An 11,932-nucleotide genomic window follows, 5' to 3' on the forward strand; every position below is an offset into this window, starting at 1 on the left:
ATCCATAATGTTATTTTAACGATAATTTTCGCTGATAGCGATATTTGTACGAAACATTCTTCTCCCATTAATCAAAATCTAACTCTTCGTTGCAAATATCATAAAAAAAATTGACTCAGATAACATAGATGCAGCTACTACAATATTAAAAAAACAGACGTGTTGTTCTTTTATTACGTTTGAATAACGCTAACGACATCACAATACGATGGTGCGGCAGCATTTTACACAGAATAATAATTTTAGAAAACATTTCGTCCCTTCTGATTACACGTGTTAGAAATTTTTGGTACTTGTCTCGAGGCACAGAGAATGGGTGAGTCATTGCAAATGCTGCTTTCATCAAGTTTCATCGTTGAAATTCTATCAGACGATGCCATCGTAATCCACTTTTCTGTCGAGATGCCAATCCCTTCAGCCGGGTCGACAAAACTGATAACATCTCAGATCAGAGATAAGTTGAAGGACGGACCTGGTTAAGGTCGGCTGATCCTGTAATATTATTATAATCCCGGTAAAGAACTGATTTGATCAACATATTTACAAGCTTAACGCACCGTGGACTTGTCAAAATTCCCTAACAGCGTGGCTTTCTGCATATCGTCCACTCCTTCGCAGCTTGCCAAGAACGTAGGCAGGAAATGCCCAAAAAACCATGCTATATTAACGGATGCTAAACTGTGTATGGCCGTCGCAATTTCATCCGCCAACAAATTGTGAGATCTGCGAACGAAGGTACCGGTCAAGATGCTTGATCGATTAGAACGACAGATGATAATCAAAACCTCTCGTTGAACTAACTGTTGGAACAGAACGGTGAATAACGCCATCAGGAATCTCTGGAGCAAATGAACCTTGAACACTGCTCGCTGATAAAGTCGCCATCGTACGTTCAACTGCTCTAGACTTTGTAAACTTTGGCGGAATATGTTGACGTCTGGTTGAAGAAGGGCTTGACCGAAGGCCTCCAAAATTGCCACCAATTCTTCCTTGTGCTCGACTGATTCCTCTTCATCGGTATGGCCAAGAGTGCGTAATACGGAGGTGTTATAAAAATATTGCCATCGGTGCATAAGTATGCTAAGGAAATTTCACGTTAATTAGAATCTTATTCCTATTTGAATAAGTTGTCGTATCGTAAGTAGCGTGAAGCAGAACGGTTGATTACCTGTGAAAAAGTTTTAAAAGAACAAGCGTGGTGTCTGGGTGGCCGCTAAGATCATTCCCCACAGCTGGCCATACTTGGCCTAAGCACAAGTTAGTCACCGAAGGAACGAATGCTTTAAATGCACTGCTGGGCGCAGACACAACTAATATCAGGATCTCTAACAATTGGTCTAATGCGGGTCCCGCGGATATGTTCTCCCTGCAATTGCGTGGAACAAGATTTTTCTTATTCTATCTGTTACTAGTCTAACGGCAATAAGCCACCCACCTGGTATAAATGTGCAATATCCCTTGAACCGCGTTCTGAGTAAACTCAGGGCCTAATTGTTGCTGTAATACTGAAAATACTGAATGCAGAAAGCTAAGTAAGATTTCGCATATACTTTGACACCTTATCATATATGGCAACAGTTCTAACGTTCGGTTTATCGTTGTCCCCAAACAGGAATGCAACATCTTTTTGATCGTCGTAGATGACGAGGAACAGTCTTCTAGTAACTGAGTTAATGGCACTACTGTCATTGAAATCGTGGATTCCGAAGGTGCAGGTTGTCCTTCCGAACCCAAAGGCGTAGATAACGTTGACACCATGGTACCTATTTCAATAAAAATTGAATAATATCAATAACTATCAAATATCCACCCAAATTAATTAGTCGCATGCCTACCGGCGCACCTTGTTTACTCACCTAGTAGTCTTTCCCTAATAATGCCATCACCATGTGGTAGAACAATTGCATTTGCTAAAGCCCTTCGCAGTACTTTTATTGTATCGGGCTTCAAAAACGGGTACGTTACCATGGAAATTAAGCTCCTGAAGGTAGGCTCGTCCCACAAAATGGGTTTTAAAATAGCAGTGATGCTTTGGAAAAGATGTGTCGCAGAATGGGTCAGACTTGCCGGTGGAGGGTTATCACAGAACGTAGTACAATCTAATGCTAAAATGCATGAATCAATGCAACGCTGACAAAGTGACTCTTTAATCTTCTCTGACCTGTTCGCTATCCAATGACACCATGCTTGCAGCGATGCCAACAACTGTGAATGACTGGTCAGAAAAATATGCCATAAATATAAAATTCGTTTTAGCCTACTATATACATTAACCCTCGTACAACGAATGCAGGGTCATTTTGATCCAACTCTGACGAAGTCGATCACGATGTTACATTTGTAACGGCAATGGCAAAATGTAGCATAAGATGCCTAAATTACAGTAACATTATTTGTAAAAATAATACAGGAGATACAGCTATTTTATGTATCAAATGTACGTGAATATTTTTGTTATGTATTTTTTTATTACCTATTTATGTGGGATTAATTCATTTTATATTCAATTTTTCCCGTGAACCCCGTTTACCATAGAAATCATGGCCGTTCCTGGCGGCCGCAGTCCCTTTATTATATGTAAAGATTTGCTTAATAACAATAATAACCGAAACTCTTTTGCACGATAACTGTTTAAAATTATGTATATATAGATATAAAAGTAAACACTGCATATAAAATTCTTAATTAAAAAATATTAAATTAATAAGGGCGGCAATATTGTTTTTGCATCTGAGCGGCCAAAACTCAGGAACGGCCCTGATAGAAATGTTGCTATGGGTCAAACTGACCCTGCATTCGTCTTACGCGACCATATCCACCATTCGTCTTCCGAGGGTTAATGGTAGCGATGTTAACTTTACGTTTCTAAATACTACTTACACTTCTATGAGATCTATTACAATTGCCGGTGGTTGCAATGATGCTTTGAATAACTGATTAGTCTTGGCGAATTTGCACGCATCCAATGTCTGTGACACTACTTCCTCGGCTAGTGACTGATCAATGCTGTGCTCATCCCCTGTTGCCGTAAACAACAGCTCGTATTATCAAACAGTATAACCACGGTATTGTTACGAAAGAAAAAATAATTTACCCAGAAAGAGTGCATATAATCTAGCTAATGCTTGGGTGGTGGAAGCCAGATCTCGCAAATGCGCGTGTACATTTGAAGCCTCCGAATCGTTTAACAAAACTACTTGATTATTAGAAATGGCAGCACCCAACTCTCCAAATATTATCAATCCCTCCCTCCAAGAACGATACTGAAAAATCCCCAAAAATTAACAAATGCAATCGAAGTTAAGCGTGTCCGCAGTACTTCACCACAACTTTACCAGTAATGTAAAAACTGGAATCGGAGAAATGTCTGCCACTTTTGCTAAACATTCTATATTGCATCTTAAGAAATGTTGCCATTCTGTTTCTTCCTATAACGAAATGCTGGAATAAGTGTACCATAGGAAGAGAAACGACCACGATCAGATTTTCTGAATTTTCTCACATTTTCATCCAAACTTTCCGTGTCGAGATCCTTGAGCATTCGCGGATTAAGTTTGAAACTCATCTTCTGGAGCACTCGCTCGGCAAGGGCTAACGCTACCGGCGAATATCGAGATTGTGAGCTCTCTAACAGAGTGGTCCAAACATCTAAGCATCTTAGATATCCATTCACTGTTGAGCATTGCTGAAACGTGTGATGGCACAAGACTTCTAATAACGTATTCACTGGAAACTTAGGGCACGATTCGACTCTCTTCAGATGATTCGTTATGAACAATTGCAAAAATTCAGTCAGCTTCTCCATGTAACTAAAAGTGTAATACGTTTTATTTATTAATATCATGTACGAGCACGGGAATGTTTATGAAATGCTTTTAAACAGACGGCTAGGCACCTCTCATCTATGGAATCCAAACGTTCCATAAACTGAAATAACGTAATACCATTTTGGAATATTTCTACTAACAATCTGTCAGTTACATCAGGAGAACACAGTGGTCGATACAACAGTTCATTTATTGTGGTCACAGCTTGCACAGCCACTTCTATCTGTTTGCCATTCTACGGAGAAAGCTTACGCTTAAACAGAATTTTCAATGAATCCACTATAATATATCATAATATTCAACGTTAAATCCTACCATTGCATCGTGATACCTGGCACAGGTAAAAATAGCATCCAGCAAGTTCGACGAGATGTCTTCTGATAATTCGATCCAACTAAACAGGTGCGCTAGTACATCGAGCGTTGCTATGCACACATCGCTAGTTCCCGTGGCCAATCCTTCCACGTCGAGAATAGCGCGGGCAGGAGCTACAGTCTGCCCACTAGTGGGTGAGGGAGGCGGCGTGACCGTCCCAGAGCGACTTTGCAATTTTGTCGTTTCTTTCAGAAGTACTAAATTGAAAAGATGATATTGGAAAAGAATGGAAGAAAAGTCAAAAGTTAAATTTTTATAGGAAGAAACATACACGCAAGAGTATCCAAAGTTAAAGGCACTTGAGCACTGAGAAACCTAAACAGCTCATTCTTCCTTTGCATCGGTAAGTCTTCCCTTGGAGTAGCCAGTTCCTCTGAAGCTGTTCTCAAGTAGATGAGACCTAACAGTCTTGTGTGCTTGTGACTTAATAACTGTCAGTATATGCAAGAAGATTAGGCTTTGAAAGTAAAAGACGATCTGTATAAGGGCTCCCACAGACCGAGGCGAATCAGATAAGGCTGCTCATAAGCAGCCACGTATAAAGAACTGCTGAACCGCGGCGGACCCGCTGCTACCGCGAATATTCGCTTTGGTCTATGGGAGCTTTAAAGGTATAAATGCTATGCCAGTATATTTACAAACCTGTAAAATATTTGAGTAAAAATCTGGATAAAAATGCGGCCAGTCGTGCCTTGCAATGTCTACGACTAGTTTGACTACTTTGTTCCTTACAAACGGAGCTACGCCTCTTTCTAACGACAATGTATATAAAGTCGATCTTGTGAGAGCTCTATCCTCCCACGGGAGAATGGGCCAGCGCCTTCCAATTGTCGTCTAGAATAGTGTTTACATTAATAACAAGATATTACCTGAACGCACAAGTAACAAGAGAACACAATGTGGTAGACACCGATTTTGATGAGCCTTGGCACAATGGATCTATGTCGAAAATAAGTAAATAGGTGTCCCAGCGTTTCAGCCAATAGGCCTTAATAATAGAGATAGTTACGTGTAAATTATTAAAAATTTCATAGTGGCCGTGGGGTTTTAGTGAGTAAAAATCCCACACTACCCTGATGCACATGGGAGTTTCTCTTCTGAAGGCGTCGGGGTGCCTTTTGAGGATGTCTCCACGTTAAAAAAAAACTTAATAAATTTTTTTTATAAATTAAATTTTTTTATAATTTTATTTTTTAACTTGGGGAAATCTTCAAATTGCACCCCGACTCCTTCAGAGGGGAATCCCCCGGGGGCGCTAGAGTAGTGTGGGATTTTTACCCACTAAAACCCCACGGCCACTATGAAATTCTTATTAATTTCCATGTAAATATCTCTGTTATTAAGGCCCATTAGCAGATAAGCTCGGACACCTATTTACTTATTTTCGACATAGTGCCAAGGCTCATAAAAATCGATGTATACCACATGGTGTCCTCCCCTTGTAAGTTCTGCTATAAACGATCAAAACGATGTAATCCAGCTATGGAAATGCCTACCTCCAAGGTGGACAGAGCGAACATACTGACATAATGATTGTTAGTGGAAGATAGAAAATGTAAACAAGGCCGCCAAGAATTAATCTGCCCTGCGAACTCTTGGAAACTTTGTTCGATTGTACGTTTTCGTTCATTTGTAGTTTCTGGGGAAAAGAACTCTGTCATGAGGTGCTCCAAATTTTGCAAAGCAGCTGCATCATTATCCTGTAAATTTGACGTGTACATTGAATCATTTTAATGGAAATCAGGCTGGGGAGAACAAGATATTCCAGAAGGAAAAACAAACACTTTGCCAGTGACTAGATATCTCGAGACGAATCTCCTAGCAACTAAAACGATAATAAGAGGTGTTGGTATCTGATATAAAAAAAAAAGAATGTTTTGCATAAAATAGATTTTTGCAGTACGACCGGATAGACCAAATGACTCGCAATGTCTATTAAAGTAGATAATGGTTATCATAAGAGCATTCATGTAGCTGTTATACAGGTATTTAACAACAAATATTTATAGGAAATCAGCTGTTTTATACTCTCCTAAATCGCTGTCTTTTAAAGAATCACCCAAGTGTAGGTACATCCTGCAGACATAGCCCACAGGCTGGCAAATCGTAAACATCATTTAAAAAAAATTGCTCCACCACACGAATGTATGGCTACACATTAAGACGTAATTTCTGTATGTGCGTTTAATAAATATAAAACGAACGATAACTATTTCACGTACCATAGCTACAGTCACGAGAGCGCGGTTCGCTATAAATGCGGTATATAAATATACAAATCGAAGAAGGTTAGGCTTTCACTTGTCAGACGTCATGTTTGAAGGTTTGAAGCAACAAAGTAATCAAATGCTTGATCTCTGGATTCGTAGGTGCGTACACCTACACACATATGTACACCTACACACATATGTACGTGAACTAGGGTTGTTATATGACACGCAACTGTAACAATATTGTTAGCAAAATCCGTACCCTCTACTGGCTGATGGTATGTACCACTAAATCATAACGAGCGGCAAAATTCAAATCTTCATTGTCAGTTAATTGCACTACATATAAAAAATAAATGACTAAAATACAATTCCTGTATGACTATAAATAATCATAAGTATATTATCATACAGAGGTTGTATTTTGGTCATTTACATTTAAGAAGGAGAAACTCTATGAAAGTGCAAAAACTTCAGGATCTTGTACTATTGGGATCTAACATGGGGACAGGGCCTAGCCAAGATGCCGCCGATATGGATACAAGATATATGTGCTGTATATGCGATAATGTAGTTTTTGGCGAAAATGTTCCTTTCTATGCCATGTATTTGTGATTGGGCAGGTTCAAATCCCACTCAGCGGAATTTTTGCAACGGCACAAGAACAGGCAGGGATTGATGTGTACCCAACGAGTGTTTCTACTTTCCGCCACTAAATGTCATGGTAACGGATGTCAGATCCCAATAGTTCGTTGAGCAATATAAGCAAAAATTAGTGATCCTTTAAGGAGTGAGCGGAACAACGTGTATCGTCGCTGATTGGTTGCCGCGATTTTGGAGCAAGAGCGGAAGTAGACAGAGAAAGAAACTGTAAAAAAGAAAGAGATAGAAATACTGATAGAAAGAGACAGAAATACTGACAGAAAGAGAGAGAGAAATACTGATAGAAAGGGATAAATATATTTATTTCCGGTTTTGCTCCAGGATGGCTGCGGTTAGAGCACTAAAGAGGTGAGTATGCGCATCCGCCATATTGGGTCCTCTGGAGAGAGAAGATTATTGAGTACCCGCCTTTTTGAGTATTGTCAAATTCGCTTTATAAACCAAATATAAACTTAAATGTAATAAAATACTCTAATAATGTGTCGTGCTACTATGCATCAATATCAACAATGCATATTTTGTTTATAAAGTGAATCTGAACCACATAAAGCAGCCCCCAGCCATACATATGTATTTACGCGCACGCAAGACAAAAGGCGCATTATAAGCAAGTAGGTGAGCGTTGGAGCTTAATTCTCTACGAAATGATTTGAAGGAGTATACACTACAAAATTCCAAAGTACAGAAAAAATTCGAGGGAGCCACTTCCGCCTTATCTATGTTAAGGTTTTAACGGTCTTATATTTTTGTCAATTCATTTTGTGCCTACGCTCGAAACGTGTTTACTTTAACGCTCCGCTGAGTTTACAACCTGGCTGTACCTCTTCAAGCAACTGTAAATCGCGGAGCGCGTAAAGAACATTGTCCAATCGCTGAGTGATGGTAATGTGAAAGGAAGGGCTTAAACCAGCGCTGTCCAGCGTAGGGGCCCCTCACGCGTCTACTTCCCCTTCCAACCTCCCCTTCGAGCAGCGTGACTTGTCGTCAAGGAAACCGCGCGACGCTGAAAAGGAGACCGCGACATTTCCGTAGACAAAGCTCAAACGACACGCGCGACGCCGACGTTCACCGTTACTTTGAATTGGCCGCGGCTGTGCGTCATGGCAACGGCGCACGATGGTGGGGGCGGCGTTTGTCTCTCATGAGGCAAGTTGGGCGGCGGTGACTTACTTAAACCCTTTCCATTTTTTTTTAAAACACTTCAACCTCATTGGACGTGACAGTTTGAAACCCATGATTGGAGTATTTATTGCTATGTACATTATTCAATTCTGCCAAAGTCGCAAAACTTTGTCTTTTCCACCGGACGCGACACGCAAACCGTCTGGAGACCAATCTACGGCGTAAACTTCATCGGAATGGCCAGGTAGATCCTGGCAAAGCTTCTTCGTCTTCATGCTCCACACTAAAACGACGACGCAGTATTATTTCTGAGTTGAATTGCAAGCGCAGTTTCATTACCTTTCAATGTGGAGTCCGCGCTGCCACTAGCCAGCAAACGAGAGTCCGCGCTCCATGCGATTGAGTACACAGCCTGCACATGACCTCTTAATGATGCTATGTACGTTCCTGTACTCGACTCCCACAGTTTTATGGATTTGTCGAACGAGGCAGACGCAATTACGCGACCATTTGGTGAAAATTTTACGTCATTGATGAGCTGTTGATGGCCAGTCATTCTCGCTGGAATATAAATTAAAATCCATTAAGCTGACTTCATCCATTCTATAATAATATTATTTATATGCCGATAGACAGTACCAATAGATTTCTTTTCCTTTTCTGGTTTCCAAAGATATAGCGTAAAGTCATCGGAACCGGAAACGAGTATCTCCTCGCCTACAGATTCGTACTGTTTCTTGGCATACTCCACCGAAGTTTCAGTTTCGTTTTCATTCTTCCCAAGATGGAAAGGACCAGTTCTAAGTACATAGTCTACGTTTAAGGCCAATGTGTTCACCCAGTGTGCATGACCCTCCAAAGTCCTACATAAGATTCCCTGAATGTATTAAATTTATTTTGATTAAACATTTAATGGAATAAAAATGTGGTCAGTGGGAATTAGTGTTCCTTGTTGAGAATTTCTCGAGAAATTTTATAAATGCTTATTTCTTATTTCTCAAGAAATACTACTTTTCTCGAGAAACTTAAGTTTACGAAAATTATTATAAATCTCATTTATTTTTGGAATTGAATTTTCAGTTAGTTCAAATTGTATATTACTAGTTAATCGCGAACGTATAAACACATCTACAATTTATAATAAATCTTATTAGTAGCATTAGAACCTACATGAATTACAATAGAAAATCTCAGCAGAGAAGGTTGGACATTATTGACTGGTGAAAGTACTCGTAAATTCTTATTTAACAATTTAGTAAAATAGTATACCTACAGAATTAAGTAAAGAGTTTCATGTGGCTATTAAAGAAGAAATATCGAAGAGAAGAGACAAAACTATTGTATCCCTTATAAAATTGTTGCATAGGTAATGAAGAATTTTTTCAAAAAGATTCAAAAGACGCGTTTGTCATTTAATATCCACGACAGATGTGTATATAACGGCAAAACAATTTTTAAGTAGCTAGACTTTTCGGAAAATATAACAGTAACCATGATACTACTGAAAATACTGAAAAATTTACGGGTCCTCAAAATGAAGAATTACCATTAAGAAAACAATTAGAGATAACAATCGCAGAGAGCCTCCAAGAAATTAGTATCAACCAAGAACACGATAAATTCCGGACTTTAACAAAAGCATTTCACATTTTTGAGGCCACTGGAAGGACACCCAATTTACCATAACTTTTGGATTTGCTACATAGGATCAAGTCAACATCCACTTAAATCGAAAGAAAGTTTTCTACAGCTACAGATTTTATCATAAAAAAGCAAAGAAACGGATTAAAAAAACTATTTTGAAAAAAAAAGTAATGTTTCGCTTTGGACAAACTTTGTATTAAATAAATAAATATATCAATTATATTTAATATCTGTTTTTCCATTTATACAAGGTTTGTGCAAATTAGACACTAATGAACGATTAGTTAAAGGTTTTTTGTGTTTACGATAAATATTATCAACATTATTCCAACAATATAAATTTTGCAATATTTTTCTCATTTTCTCGAGAATTCTCGAGAAGTATGATCTGATTTCTGATTCCTCCAGAAACAAAAAATATCGAGAAATCAGGAACACTAGTGGGAATTTTATTTTGCTCACGTCTTCGGCTCTCCAGACTTTGACGGTCCTATCCTGAGATGCAGAGTAAATCAGACCACTTCCTCCCCACTTAACGGATGTCACGCTTTTAGTGTGACCAGAAAGAATGCGAACCACTTGCGCACGTACCGTGTCCCATATTCTCAAGTCGCAATCCTTGGAAGCACTAACGAAATACTGACATTCCGGATTTTTGTGAAAAGGTTCCCAACACAAAGATGTCACCCACATCTTATGCCCTGACATAGCCCTCCCTGAATGTTTATACAAATAAAATGTATATGAAATAAAATTGGAAAGGCAAATTATTGGTTTAACATTCTTATCGCTAATGAACTCTTAACCATCTGTACCTATTTGTTTGCCCGTTTTTGGGTTCCATAACAAAATTGTCCCATTTTTACATGCAGATACAAGCTTCCTCCCACACGGGGACCATGATATGCATAAAACCCAATGTTTATGACCTTCGCACGTAAACTGTGGCGTCTGCGTATAGATATCCCAAAATCTAACTGTCGTATCTCCAGAACCACTAGCTAAACATTGTCCGTCCGGTGAAAATGCGACTGATATTACAGCTTCCTTGTGACCTAAGTTTCATAAAATTGCTTTTCAGTAACTTATTGGAATTATTATTATAAAAAATGATATTATTATTTCTAAAATACCTTCCAATGACCCGGTACATCGTGTGACTGCTCTAACTTTAAAAATTGCTTGCGGTTGATACACGATCTCAAGTACATCCTCGCTAGAGCTAAAGTTTTCACCAATACTTTTTTCTAAACTGTCTATAACTTCTACGTCATTTACGTAAAATGCAAACGGTATTGGTTCTTCGTGTTGCAAGAGTGCATTACAAATTGCTTGTAATTTGTCGACGGTAATATTTATAGGTAAATCTAGCAAACCACCAGGTAGCACTTCGCCACTATCTGATTTGAAACGGGACAATAGTCGCTTAACATCTGTCGCCTCCATGGAAGTATCATTTTCCTTCAGTTCACTCCCTTCTTCAAATTTCCCTTTACTCATTTTTAGAGATGAAATTGTTAAGTATCCTAACAATCAGTTACATATATCGATACTATCCAAATGAAAGATTTTCGTATGGAAAACATACCCTATATTCCTTCATTTCATATTTTCTACACATTAACAGAATTACTATTATGTAAAATATGTAACAAAGAATAAAATGATTCTTTTACTTCTATATTCTACGAAGTAAACGCACGTGGTGCAGTAACATGCAGCAAGTACCGCAAATACTGTCAGAAGCATGGACCTAATAAGTAATCTCGCCTACAGAGTGCAGCACAAGTTAACCGGCTCGAGACGACTGATCAAACGATTCTCCATCCATCTTTTGCTTCAACCCATGGACATAGGAATTTAGGGACGAAGGAATAGGGGTGGTATTCTCAGTCGCTACTTATTCTTAAGCAAATGCTTAAGCATGCGGCATCCTCTACTAACCCAGTAGCTAGTAAAGGATGCCGAATGCTTAAGCATTTGCTTAAGAATAAGTAGCGACTGAGAATACCGCCCTACCGTAGGGGCCCTACGTCCATAACGTCTAACCATTGAGCTCTATCCTAACTGGAGTGTGAACAGCAGTGGGAA

General features: G+C 39.0%; 2 protein-coding genes across 5 annotated transcripts; both read right to left on the reverse strand.

Annotated features, from left to right (window-relative positions):
* Window positions 1–149: 149 nt before the first annotated feature.
* On the reverse strand, window positions 150–6,593 carry Ebo (exportin ellipsoid body open). 4 transcript variants are annotated; one of them, XM_076830114.1, is made up of 16 exons: window positions 6,425–6,593; window positions 5,699–5,902; window positions 4,845–5,036; window positions 4,474–4,633; window positions 4,143–4,399; window positions 3,968–4,062; window positions 3,503–3,809; window positions 3,336–3,428; window positions 3,095–3,263; window positions 2,881–3,019; window positions 1,857–2,215; window positions 1,436–1,763; window positions 1,169–1,366; window positions 802–1,080; window positions 558–723; window positions 150–492 (listed from the first exon to the last, which is right to left on the reverse strand). In XM_076830114.1, exons 1-16 carry the CDS (start codon window positions 6,425–6,427, stop codon window positions 415–417), a joined length of 3,027 nt encoding a protein of 1,008 aa, XP_076686229.1. In that variant the 5' UTR covers window positions 6,428–6,593; the 3' UTR covers window positions 150–414. The 4 variants fall into 4 exon arrangements, with proteins under 4 accessions (XP_076686229.1, XP_076686227.1, XP_076686230.1 ...); XM_076830112.1 differs by having other exon boundaries at window positions 3,896–4,062; XM_076830115.1 differs by having other exon boundaries at window positions 3,896–4,062; window positions 5,699–5,841; window positions 6,425–6,592.
* Window positions 6,594–8,294: 1,701 nt separating this feature from the next.
* On the reverse strand, window positions 8,295–11,587 carry Nle (notchless protein homolog 1). Its single transcript, XM_076807659.1, has 6 exons — window positions 10,975–11,587; window positions 10,657–10,896; window positions 10,304–10,557; window positions 8,837–9,074; window positions 8,537–8,758; window positions 8,295–8,480 (listed from the first exon to the last, which is right to left on the reverse strand). Exons 1-6 carry the CDS (start codon window positions 11,339–11,341, stop codon window positions 8,341–8,343), a joined length of 1,461 nt encoding a protein of 486 aa, XP_076663774.1. The 5' UTR covers window positions 11,342–11,587; the 3' UTR covers window positions 8,295–8,340.
* Window positions 11,588–11,932: the final 345 nt, after the last annotated feature.

The sequence above is a fragment of the Andrena cerasifolii genome, chromosome 1 (genome assembly GCF_050908995.1).
Source record: "Andrena cerasifolii isolate SP2316 chromosome 1, iyAndCera1_principal, whole genome shotgun sequence".
Classification (NCBI taxonomy): domain Eukaryota; kingdom Metazoa; phylum Arthropoda; class Insecta; order Hymenoptera; family Andrenidae; genus Andrena; species Andrena cerasifolii.

Bases quoted from the DNA above. Each gene is read 5' to 3' on its own strand.
- Ebo (XM_076830112.1), bottom strand. The intron at 3,429-3,502 runs GTGAGAAAATTC...ATTTCGTTATAG, and splicing joins CGGAAAGTTTGGATGAAAAT to GAAGAAACAGAATGGCAACA. The intron at 1,764-1,856 runs GTGAGTAAACAA...TTATTGAAATAG, and splicing joins TATTAGGGAAAGACTACTAG to GTACCATGGTGTCAACGTTA.
- Nle (XM_076807659.1), bottom strand. From the start codon at position 11,341: ATGAGTAAAGGGAAATTTGAAGAAGGGAGTGAACTGAAGGAAAATGAT. The intron at 10,558-10,656 runs GTACAGATGGTT...ATAAACATTCAG, and splicing joins AAAAACGGGCAAACAAATAG to GGAGGGCTATGTCAGGGCAT. The intron at 8,481-8,536 runs GTAATGAAACTG...TCGTCGTTTTAG, and splicing joins CGCGGACTCCACATTGAAAG to TGTGGAGCATGAAGACGAAG.